Here is a 12,996-nt window from a genome sequence, read left to right as displayed (position 1 = left end):
ATTACCAATTCATTGAAGAAGACAGTCCTACCAATAGGCAGTTTCCCTCTCAACACAGCAAATGCTGCTTGAATGACAAAGATTTTCTGCAGTGCAATATAAAGGATTTATTATTACAATATTATTACAATATTACATACTAGAGAAGCTGTTAAATATTGTAGAAGAACCACCTGTATTTCAAATGTTTTTCTACTGGATTTTAACAAAACCAGACCATAATGAATTCTGTTCATCTAGTCTAGAACAGTAATAGAAATGAGTGAAGGGCTGTAAGATTATCTGTGAAGAGTTAGGTCTTCATGGTCTTCAGAGAACAGTTACCTCTTCTGCTCAAAAAAATATCACCATTTAGGCAAACTGCTGAAGAATCCTGGAATGGGTTGGAAAGGACCTTTTAAAGGTCACCCAGTCCCAACCCCTGCCTACCATGGCAGGGACACCTTCCACTGTCCCAGGCTGCTCCAAGCCCTGTCTAACCTGGCCTTGGACACTTCCAGGAATGGGGCAGCCACAGCTGCTCTGGGCTCCCTGTGCCAGGGCCTCACCACCCTCACAGGGAAGGATTTCTTCCCAACACCCCATCCATCCCTGACCTCTGGCAGTGGGGAGCCATTCCCCGTGTCCTGTCACTCCAGACCCGTGTCCAAAGTCTCTCTCCAGCTCTCCTGGAGCCCCTTTAGGCACTGGAAGAGGCTCTTGGTCTTCCTGGAGCCTTCTTTCCTCCAGGCTGGACACCTCCAGTTCTCCCAGCCTATCTCCACAGCAGGACTCAAACCTTCAGAGCATTTTCTTGGCCTTTCACTAGGCCTTGCTGAACTTCAGGAGGTTCCCCTGGACCCTGAATATGTCTAAAACCCACTCGAGTATCAGAATAATCCAGTTTTCTGTGGTTTTTGCAGTAATTCACACAAGGAGTGTGAAGTGACAGCATTCACTGTTCTCAGGGTGTGAGAGCAAACGCTGTGTCCTTGCCTGCTGAGACTGGAAGGCAGAGGAGTTGGATTCCCTTTCCTATGAGCTTGTCCAGAGGAGAGGAGGACATTGTCCTAAGCAGTTAATAAAGCATTTCCTCATAGTTTGCTCTCCCCTGCTGCTCTTGCTCAGTCAGGGGCTGAGGGATGAGCTGTACTTCACCTGTCTGGAACATCTCCACAGTCACTGCTCAGGGTTTTTGGAGGCCTTTGCTATTGGAAGGCTCTGCAGTGCAGATTTACTGATGGTTCCATAGGCCTGGGAGTAACTGCCCATGGATGCCCTTGGATCACCCGCAGCTCCCACATTTGCAGTGATCTGGAACATCTTTTTACTGGGCTTCAGAAGGGGACGAACATCTTTGCTGTGACACTGAGAGTTTCTGGGATTCTGTGTGAGAAAGAAAAGCCAAGAGAAGTTAATAAGCTCAAATCAGCTTTTGGGAGTGCAAACAGGACACAGGTTTGGCTTTGGTCAGCACTATCCTCTCAGGAAACAAACACGAACTCAGGGCACACGTAGGCTGATCTTCTCCCTCTTCGCCTCTTCTTGTCACAGAAAATTGGTCACAATTCCCTGAAGATCCTTCCAAACCCATTGGTCATGTCTACACCTGCATGTGCAGCAAGCTCCACAATCCCATCTTGGGGAATTAATGGCTTCTCTTTCTCTCAAAGCATTTTGGAAGGGATTCCAAATCAGAGGGGCTGAAAGGTGGGCCACAGGTGTACTACTGGAAATGCTTGAAGGTTTCTGACAACCTGGACTAGCGGAATGTGTTCCTGACCATGGCAGAGGGGTGGAACGAGATCAGTTTTTAGGTCCCTTCCTAAAAAGGCAGTCTGTGATTCAGTGAAACTGTGCTGCCTCCTTCCATATTCTTCCCTCTGTCATAAGCTTCCTCCATCACCTCTGCAGGTGCCAGCAGTCAGCAGGCAGCAGACAGCCAGCTCAGGAAGGAAAAAAGCAGAAGCAAGAGGTCATTAAAGAACCCAGTGAGAGGGAGGACTTTTCCAAGGAAGCATAGCCAAAATCAGGGAAGAGGGAGGAGCACAGAGGACAGGACTGACACCCTCACAGCTCAGCAACAGCAACCCATTGGACCCACAGAATCATGAAGTCAGGGAATCACTAAGGTTGGAAAAGCCCTCTGGGCCCACTGAGTCCAGCTGCTCCCCCAGCACTGCCAAGGCCACCACTGACCCCTGTCCCCACGTGCCACATCTGTGCAGCTGTTAAATCCCCCCCTGCCCTGAGGCACTCTGTGCCAGGGCTGCACAGCCCTTGGCAGGTGAGTTTTTTCCAGTATCCAAGCTAAACCTCTCCTGGAACCACGTGAGGCCATTTCCTCTCATCCTGTCACTTGTTTACTCAGCAAACCCTGACCCCCACCTGGCTGCACCCTCCTGTCAGGGAGCTGCAGAGAGTGAGAAGGTCCTCCCTGTGCCTCCTTCTCTCCACAGCTGCTGCTGTGGCTCCAGACCCTCCTCCATCTCTGTTCCCTTCTCTGGACACACTGCAGCCCCTCAATGGAGCCCCTCCTTTCTTGTTGGGAAGAGCCCAGACTTGCCCTCAGGACTGGAGGTCCCTCAGCAATGTCTAGCAGTCAGAGAGGAACTGCCCTGGGTGTCTGGTCACTCTGTGCCTGCTACAAGCCAGGTGCCACTGGCCTCTTGTTCACCGTGGCACACCTGGGCTCATGTTCAGCTGCTGTCATCAGCACCAGCACCAGGTGACCTTTTCCAGCCTTCCAGCCACTCTGTGTGGAGCTCTACAGGGAGTTGCTGTAACCCAGGTTACCACAGGTAAGAGCTAGAAGTTAAGCTACTCACATTGTAAAGGTTCTGCACACTTGTAGGAGAGAGCCGAGTGTTTGGCCATGTGATTTGTCTCCCTAGTTTCTCATTGCTGGAGACTCTGGACTGTTGAGGTGGTGCAGAACAGTTCCTGATCCCAGCACCAGGATTTGCATTTCCTACAGAAGGAAAAACATAAGAGAAAGTAGGAAAATCAGAAGAACACAGAAACATTGACTGAGGCAGGGACAGTCCCATACTCAACATACATTCAACAGTGTTTTGTTCTTAAGTCATTTCCCTCCCACACTTCCAGCCTTTCATTTTACCATGCAAATTCCCTTAATTTCTTTTACAGCCCTCATGCTCTCTTCCCCACACCAACACCCCAAGGCAGGTTACACCCCGGTGTAGGAGGGTGGTACCTACTCTGCACAGTGGTGTGTGTGATGGGGTTGTACATCATGACACTAATCTGTGATCTCTGACCCAGAGTTCTGGCCAAATCCTTGCTCTGGCTGGACCCTGCTGGTTGGGCCCCAGCTGTGGCTCCGGGGTGCACATGTGAAGGGTTTAGCACAGGGGGTGCTGGCTCTTGCTGGCCTTTCCTGGTGGGTGCAGCCACTGAGCCGAAACCTGGCAGAGGTGTGCTAGACTCAGCCTGGCTCAGCTGGATGTTTTCTCTCTGCCCTTGCTCCTTTGGAAGGCTCTTTGACTTCTTTTCAAGGATCATCTGCAGAACAGAAAAGCCAGTTAGACATAACACAGCAATACAGCAGAAAAATAAAGCATCAAAACAAAGAGGAATACTTATAAATATCTGCAATTTATTTCACAGGGTAAGTAACAAGTATAATTTTGGAATTAGATGACCTTTAAAGTACCTTCCAACCCAAACCATTCTGTGAATCTTTCTCAGACATCATGCTTCAGATTTTTCTTTGCCCTATGGGAATTTTACATGTAAAGGTCTCTCAAAGATTAGGACAGTATGGAACTGATCACAGGTGTAAATGTGCCAGCAGGTACAGAAAGCCCAGAGAACACAGAGACAAGACAATGACAGAATTTGTTAAGTGTGTGCAAGAATGGCAGGTTACCTGGAGGATTATGATTTGGGAAAATAGGATGAAAGTACCTCATATAATTTATTTCTATATTCTGCCACAGACAGCTGGACATCATCACCCAAAGGAAGGATCACATCAAAATCCAAAGAGGGCTCCCTGGAAGGACAGTGGAATCTGAGGGAATGAGAACACATCATGTAATTCATGGAAATTACATGACTGGAAACAGATTATTAAAATTTAAACAGGATTGTTAAACAATCTCGTGTAAATAGGGTTGGAGAAAACAAAGAATTAGCTTTGCCATTTTTTCCATAATGCCTTTAAAGAAAATTTATGCCAAGAGCAAGTTTGTAATGTCTCAGAAGACATCAGGGGAAGCTGCACACTGGTGTCACTCTCACCTGCTCACGTAAGGATGCTGCAGAGCCTCCTCTGCTGTGAGCCGTTTGTCAGGGTTGAAGACCAGAAGTTTCTTCAGCAGATCCAAGGCAGGCAGTGGAGTGGAGGATGGGAAAATCTCCTCAAATGCTACTCGCTGCCTAGAAGTCAGAAAAAAATGATAAAAGCTCTCAGTGTCTAATCTCCAGTAAAGGCAGGAGTGACAGTTCCAGGATCATGTCAAGGTGACACCAGGCACAAGGTGACTCACAAAGTGTGTCATAATCACTGAATCCTAGAATGGTTTGGCCGGGAAGGGACCTTAAAGCTCATCACTTCCCAGCCCCACAATCCCACAAATCTAGACCTGAGATTACAGAAACATACTTCTCTGTAATTTACAGAGAAGATAAAATTTAAAAATCTGGTTTTGCATTTTGAAATCCTAAATACAATTGTGAACACAATGAAGAAGAAAGTATTTTGAAAAAAATCAGTTTTAAGCACCAAATCTTACTCATATTTTAAATAATTTTTTTTTAAGGAGACAACTTAGAGCCCCTTCCACTGCTGATGGGGCTCAAAGGCAGCTGGAGAGGGACTGTGGACAAGGGTGTGGAGTGACAGCACAAGTGGAAAGGGCTTCCCACTGCCAGAGGGTAGGGTTAGATGGGGTACTGGGAAGGAATTATTGCTTGTGAGAGTACTGAGGGACTGGAATGGTTTCCTGGAGAGGCTGTGGCTGCCCCATCCCTGGAAGGCCAGGTTGGATGGGGCTTGGAGCAGCCTGGTCTAGTGAAAGGTGTCCCAGTCCATGTCAGGGGGTGGAATGAGATGAGCTTTGAGGTCCCTTCCCACCCAAACTGTTCTGTGGTTCTGTGACTCCAGGGTCCTGCATTAGATGATCTGGGACACACGAACACCTCAAGCTTACCTGGAACTCATGTGCTTAATAACTGAGGCCTTGTACTCTGACTGCAGAGCCAAAATATCTGCAAGAATAAAAACATACTGTTACTGCCAAGAAGAGGATTAGCAGAGCTGCACAGTTAATGAAGGAAAGCCAATACTTGATATTAACCTAGGAAATTATCCACACAGAACTCGGTCGGAGATCTAGGAAGAACTCGGAGATCTAGGGAAGGGGGATGGAATACTTACAAATTTTCTAAGCTGATTTTTGAATTCCTATTTATTAATTTGTACACTTCATAAACTTGCATTCTCATAGCAACAGATGCAGAGCACAATGATATCTGAATTTCTAATTTTTCTCTAACACTAACATTCAGAATGAGGATTTTAATTCCTTTGGAAAGGGGCCAGAATGAACGAGATACCTTCTTCCCTGACCCAGCCAGGCTGCTTTCTTCCACTGAACCCCTTCAAGAGATCCCTTTCCCCACAGCAGGGTCCTACCTTCTGGGGATGGAGCAGGGATGACCCTCAGGATCTGCTCTATTTGGTTCATTGTTGATGTTCCAGGAAAAAGAGGCTTTCCAAGCAGCATCTCTCCAAGAATACAGCCAATGCTCCACATGTCCACACCCTTTGTGTAACTACAAACAGGAACAGAACAATGGTAGGATTAAATCAAACAAATATTTTCCTGTACCTGGTATTCACATCACCTACATTGATTTATTCACTAGAAAGCATGCTTGGTGACTTCTCAAATATAAATACTCACAGGTTTGAACTATAAATTGAGTAACATTTGGGAATCATGAGACTGGTAAGCATGAAACAGAAAGAACATTTATCCTACTCAAAGTCTAGTCTAAGAAACCATAAAAGAAAATCTATTACAGGGAAATGCTAGAACAAGGTAATATATTAAAGGTAATGCCAGAACAAGTACTATATCCTTTTCATATGACCAAGAATGAAGATATACATTGTTCTTTGGTCATAATGCACATACAAAGTAGTTACAATTACTTAAGAATTACATTTGTAAGCAAAGTAAATGCCAAACAGTGGGTATAGGACAATTTGCAAAACACCCACATTTAAAATTCGGGATACTACCTCACATCTATTTATTGACTTTTCTGGTTTTTTCATATTTAATTTTTAAAAAAAGGACTAAGCCCGACTAACAGGCAGCTGGTTTAACATTTGATTAGGGAATATTTCGTGGAGGTCTATCAAAAAACACTGCTTCAATTTGGAAAAGAGGATTCACATTCTCAAGCAGATTTTCTAAAGTTGTGGGTTTAAGGGAGAAGGCATAAGTCTGCTGGGAGAAAGGGTGACGAGCAGATGAGCTGCTTGAGTATGTCCACTGACACTCTAAGAACACAGGAAGGACGTGTACATGCTCTTAAGAGGTTTTTGTGTTGCAGAAGTTTAATTGTACACTGAGAAAGCAGACTGCTGACATGACACTGCATCTGGTGACACTGACTGAAGACTTTTAGACAAAAAAATGTGCAAGTGGTGAGGTGCCAGGCTGCCCTCCCCTCCCTGACTCACCGGCGGGAGGCCAGCAGGATCTCGGGCGCCCGGTACCAGCGCGTGGCCACGTACTCGGTGAGCGCGGGGCTGGGCTGGGGCTCGCCCCGCTGGCACAGGGAGCGGGCCAGCCCGAAGTCACACAGCTTCACACAGCACTGGGCATCCAGCAGCACGTTGGAAGGCTGCATGGGACACAGCACAATTCATGAGCCCCTTTCTGAATAGCAGATTATCAAGGTTTTTTTACTAGTCTCATACTTGTACATTTTTTCATACATTTCCTACAGAGACAGGCTGAGACAGCTGGAGCTAAGGGGAGAAAAGGCTCCAGGGGAGATCTTAGAGCCCCTACAAGTGCCTAAAGGGGTGCCAAGAGAGCTTGAGAGGGACTTTGAAAACAGCCTGGACAGCACAAGGGGAAATGGCTCCCCAGTGGCACAGGGCAGGGTTAGATGGGATATTGGGAAGGAATTCTGCCCTGTGAGAGAGGTGAGGCCCTGGCACAGGGTGCCCGAGGAAGCTGTGGCTGCCCCATCCTTGGCAGTGTCCAAGGCTGGACAGGGCTTGGAGCCACCTGGGATGGTGGAAGGTGGCCCTGTCAATGGCAGGGGATGGGAATGGATGGGCTTTGAAGGTCCCTCCCATCCCAAATCAATCTGTGATTTTATTTAGTGTTCAACAGAAAACTGGAGTGAAGGATACAGACCATGACTGAAATGTACCTTCTGATCTCTGTGAATAACATTCCCTGAGTGGATGAATTTAGTTGCCTTCAGAAGTTGGTAGAGAATGTAACATTTGTGGATGTCTTTCAGCACATTCCCCTTCTTAATCACAGCATGTAAATCAGTCTCTGTAATACACCAGTAATATACTGACATCAGTAAATATCAGTAGTATCATGAGCATTCACTATCAAAGTGATAACAAAGAAAACTCCTAAGAGAGGCTGGGTTTGAGTGGCTGCTGCAGTGTTGAGCCTCACCCATGGACTCGAAGATGAGGTAGATGTCCTTGTCATTCTCTGCTGGGATAACATCGAGCAGCTTGATGATATTTGGATGTTCTCCAAATTCCTGCATAGGAGGAGACCCAGCTGTCAAAATCATGTGTTTTGCTTGTGAATCATAAAAAGGGACAATAACCTATTTCAGTTTGTATTACTGTCTAGATCAAACATTAACATGCTTTTTCCTCCATTAGGTTTCTTCTGAAATAAACTTTAAAAAAGGATTTAAGTTTGTTCCATAGTAGGAAACCAGTCAGTTAATTAAAAAAAAAATCTCTGTTGAATGAGACATTAGTTCTAACACTCCCTCTATACCATTTATAATAAAATCCAATCCTCTTTATACACCTCACATTTCCTACTGAACCAAAGAATTATTGTGGCATGAAAATAGATCATAGCTGTCATCAACATTCATAGTTAAAACCCCAAACAATCAGAACACATCGATTTGAGGGCTGGCTCAGACACGCACAGGCTGCACTGAGGAACTGACTCCATGGAGATCAGACAGCACACAGAGATACCTGAACACAGGTACCACACTGCAGGTGGAGGCCATCCTCACATTTCTGCAGACTGACACTGACATTTCCCATGACTGACATTTGACAGACTGACATTTCCCATGACTGACATCACAGGATCATTAAGTACATCCCCAGCTTTAACAGCTTTTATTTCCCACTTCTGTGTAACCAGGGACACCGTAAACACTTCATAACACTGTGACATTTTATAATGTGTAACATCCAGGAAAGCTCCCAAAACAACACACTCACCTGCAGCAACCTGTGAAAACACACTCACAAGGCAGTGAGACACAGCCAGCCCATGACACACTTAGTTTTCATTCTGAGCATAGCCACAAAACCCATCCACAGGATCTAAAGAAGATTTTTACCCAGAAGGGGGTATTGTTCTAGAGATGCAGCTAAATCTGGACTTGAGTGCTATTTAAGAAGGAAAATTGCACTGTCTCACACTGCCTTGCCCTGGAACTGATAATAGAAAGTCATGACAAAACTTCAATCTGTACTAAAAAAACATGAAAAAAACCTTGTCAGGGCCACTTCTATTAATCTTTGCTTGAAGAATAATAATGCTACTAACACACTTACCAAAATGACATTCTAAAATTGGCCTAAAATACACCCGTAGATCTACAACTACACTGAACAGTAAACACAAAACCTGCAATCAATGACCAGAGCATCACAGAATCATTCACACCCCAGATTCTACAGCAACTTCTCAATTAGAATAATTGAGATACACAACATAAAACAATAACCTAGTCCATCAAATGACCTTGTGATCAACATCAAGACTGAACAAAACAATTATTATGCACAGGCAAACAAATTAAGACAAACATGCAATTATGAATAATGGAGTGTTTTTCATATCTTTTCCTTTCTGAGCCCTCAGTCTTGAGCCTCAAGAAAGAGGTTTAAAACAGGAGAGGAAACTAAAATTCTTAAAGTCTATTGAGCAGCAGAAGTTATGGAAGTATGGGCTGAGCAGCACATTAACTTCCCTCTGCCTGCCCTCCGCTGCCAAGTGACTCCTCCTTTCCTTCAGAAGAAATATCCTTTTTTCTCCTGCTCCTACTCCATCCATCCATTCCAGGAGTGCTGCACCTTCAGAGATGATCAAACTTCTATGGTAGTTCATTTCTAAGGAACTGTTTCTATTTTTAGCTTTAAAGTTTGCAGCTTCTATTTCAGGCTTTAAGAATGACTAAAAAGTTAAAAAAAAAAATCATCTCTTTCCTACTTAAACTTGGCAGTCTTAGGAAATACCTCTTCTATGAGCCCTGCCTCACTTGTGTCTTTAGAAAATCACAAGTTATACAACATTATTCCAAAATATTGATGTTTCTATGGTAAGTCTAAGGAGGAGTGGACAGATAACTGGAATACCACTGATAAGGTCAATTATATCAAAACAAGCGTAGTCTTAAGTTATTCCTTGCAGAACTTCCCTTTTTCTTTTGGTTAGATTATTTTAAGTAATTAAATTGCTTACTGCATGATGGAGGAAAACAATTTTGGAGTGTAAATCCCTCTCTTACCCCAGGCATCCTCCAATCATGGCAGTTAAAATGTAAGAGAAAACAGTTTCTATCACAAAGCAGCAATAAGTGACAGAAGGTGCTGATGTGCTCTGCAGTAGACACAGTACTAAAAATGGGGAAAGAGTAAAAACAAGCCCAAATGGAGAGTGTTTCATTCAGGTGAAAGGCTCTTTGCCAAGATGGTGAAGAAAAGAAATTAAAGACTTATCAACACTAATCCATGACTGCTGCATTTTGGAAATTTTTATTATCAGAGATAATAAAAAAATCAGAGAAAAGGGGGAACATGGGCATTACCTGCAGGAACATAATCTCTCGAAATGTTCTCTGGAAATAAAGAAAAAACAATTTATTATCACCTCAAGAGAACAGCAGAACAGAGATGTAGTTCAATGACAGGGTTAAATCCACTCCTCTTTTATACATGCTCTTTTATACATCCTCTTTATACAAAAAGCTTGATATTTATTGCTTGTTTTTATCCCAATATAGCTGCAGACTATATTGTTATGTGCATAATTATCATCTTTCAGAGACAAAAGTCCTGAAAATACCTATGGAATCCCACCACATCTCAGAACACAGGACAGTAATTTCTCACCTGAGCATCTGTTCTGTTCCTGAAAGCATCAAAAATCTTTTTAACAGCAACTGTTTCTCCTGTCTGGCGGTCGGTTGCTCTCCAGACGATGCCGTAGGCCTGTGGAGAAGCAGGACAGGTGAGCAGAGTGCTGACACCTGCACGCAGCCCAGGCCTGCAGTGGAACCAGAACGTGCTCAGTGATGGGCTGGAGCAGAGGTGATGGGAGCCACATGGAAGACAGAGAGATTAGGCCAAGGAGACAAACTCAGGAGACACACTGAGAGGGCTTGGGGTTGTTCAGCCTGGAGAAGAGAGGCTGCACAGAGACTTTACAGCTCCTTCCAGCACCTGAAAGGGCTCCAAGAGAGCTCAGGAGGGACTTTGGACAAGGGCCTGGAGGGACAACACAACTTGGAATGGCTTCCCACTGCCAGAGGGCAGGGTTTAGATGGGATTTGGGAACAAATCCTTCCCTGTGACAGTGGTGAGGCCCTGGCACCAACTGCCACAAGAAGCTGTGGCTGCCCCATTGCTGCAAGTGTCCACTGCACAGAGACTTTACAGCTCCTTCCAGCACCTGAAAGGGCTCCAAGAGAGCTCAGGAGGGACTTTGGACAAGGGCCTGGAGGGACAACACAACTTGGAATGGCTTCCCACTGCCAGAGGGCAGGGTGGGAACAAATCCTTCCCTGTGACGGTGGTGAGGCCCTGGCACCAACTGCCACAAGAAGCTGTGGCTGCCCCATTGCTGCAAGTGTCCAAGGCCAGGCTGGATGGGGCTTGGAGCGGCCTGGGACAGTGGAAGGTGTCCCTGCCCATGGCAGCGGGGTGGAATGAGCAGGCTTTAAAGTCCCTTCTAACCCAGAATGTTCTGTGGTTCCAGGACTCTGTATGGAGAGCAGCCCTGAGAAGGACTTGTGGGTGCTGGTGGATGAAAACCTGGCAATGAGCTGACAACATGCACTAGCAGCCCAGACTGCCAGCCATGTCCTGGGATGCACCAAAAGGAGGACAGCCAGGATTCCACAAACCAGGGGATTGGGCCCAGCTGGTGCAAGGCACATTCTGCTGACCAGTCTGATCTCACCTGGAAGGGCTGCATTGATGGGATGGAATGGGATAATGGGATGGATAGGCCGAGACTAGTGCTGCACAGGTCAGCAGGGCCAAGGTCTTGGGTCACAACAACCCCATGAAACATGCCAGGCTTGGGACAGAGTGGCTGGGAAGCTGGAAAGGCCCTGGTGGTGCTGGTGACAGTGGCTGAACATGAGCCCAGGTGTGTGCAGGTGGCAATGGCACCTGGCTGTACCAGTCGTGGTGTGGCTGCAGGTCAAGGGAGATCATTCTTCCCCACATTTGACTTTGGTGAGATTCCCAGCTGGAGCACTGCATCCAGCTTGGAGCTGCTCAGTGCAAGAAGGACACGGAGCAGTTTGAGCAGCTGCAGAGAAGGGCCACGGAGATGCTCCGAGGGCTGGAGGCCCTCTGCTATGCAGCCAGGCTGGGACACCTGGGTGTTCAGTCTGGAGAAGAGAAGGTTCCAAGGACAACTCACTGTGCTCTTTCAGAACTGAAAGGGGGGCGGTAAGAACGATGGAGAGAGACTTTTTGCCAAAGTCTGTAGTGACAGCATTCCAGAATTGCTGAGGTTGAAAAAGCCTTCCAAAGCCACTGGGTCCAGCCACTAACACAGCACTGGCAGGTCCAACACTAAACCTTTTTTTTCAATTAAAAGCTGTGCTGTCTGTTAAGGGAACGGGAACTTCTACTTGAGTTTCCCCTATTCTGCATGACTGTGATACTTGCAAATAATGATTACTCAGTGTCACTTGTGGTACAGATCCAGTTTTTTATTTTAGGCCATAGATTTGAAACTGGACTTTCCACAGCCTAGGAGCTGCTTCGCCTTTGCACAAAGTGATCACATCCTGCTCAGAAACGCCCACTTACTGTTTAAATACTTGTACAAAGCAAAAGAGCTGCAATGTATGATTCTAGTGATTAAACACTCATGTAAGGACATCAAGACAGATTTCCCAGTAACATGTGTGGATCTGGAGCATGGCACCAGAACACTACCCATGCATCAGGCAGTACAAACAGTTGTACAAGTGCCTCAGTAAGTGCTACAGTACTACCCTGCTGGCAACTGGGAAACAGCCTCGAGTTGTGCCAGGGGAGGTTTAGGCTGGATATTGGAAAAAACTCTTCTGCAAAGGGCTGTGCAGCCCTGGCACAGACTGCCTCAGGGCAAGGGGGAGTCCCCATCCCTGGGGGGATTTAACAGCCACGTGGATGTGCACTAGGGGACAGGGTCAGTGCTGGGGGAGCGGCTGGACTCCACAGGCTCAGAGGGCTTTTCCACCTCAGTGGCTCCTTGATTCTGTGAACATAATGAGGGAAATACTTAAATACTCGTATCAACACAACTAAATGATAGCACAGAGCTGCCAGAATAATAAAGCAGATAACTTGGGGGAGTTTAGAGACTGTCTGAGGAGAAATATCTTAAAAATTACCACTGGGTTACATATAAAAAATACGTTTTATGGAGAAGATATTATTTGATGCAGCATGATCTGAAGTGATGGGTTTACAGTAAATGTAGAAGGATTTGGCAGGCACAGAGAGAATGTATT

At 45.8% G+C, this 12,996-nt stretch overlaps 1 protein-coding gene across 1 annotated transcript; it reads right to left on the bottom strand.

Annotated features, from left to right (window-relative positions):
• Positions 1-90: 90 nt before the first annotated feature.
• Positions 91-11,701, bottom strand: MAPK15 (mitogen-activated protein kinase 15). The gene is made up of 13 exons (XM_041472259.1): positions 11,657-11,701; positions 10,373-10,471; positions 10,069-10,098; positions 7,668-7,758; positions 7,405-7,535; positions 6,701-6,864; positions 5,642-5,781; positions 5,157-5,214; positions 4,246-4,383; positions 3,910-4,015; positions 3,201-3,504; positions 2,808-2,950; positions 91-1,365 (listed from the first exon to the last, which is right to left on the bottom strand). Exons 1-13 carry the CDS (start codon positions 11,699-11,701, stop codon positions 1,159-1,161), a joined length of 1,656 nt encoding a protein of 551 aa, XP_041328193.1. The 3' UTR covers positions 91-1,158.
• Positions 11,702-12,996: the final 1,295 nt, after the last annotated feature.

Source organism: Pyrgilauda ruficollis, unplaced genomic scaffold (assembly GCF_017590135.1).
Source record: "Pyrgilauda ruficollis isolate IOZ18807 unplaced genomic scaffold, ASM1759013v1 scaffold287, whole genome shotgun sequence".
Lineage (NCBI taxonomy): Eukaryota > Metazoa > Chordata > Aves > Passeriformes > Passeridae > Pyrgilauda > Pyrgilauda ruficollis.
This window is presented reverse-complemented; position numbering and strand designations above follow the sequence as displayed.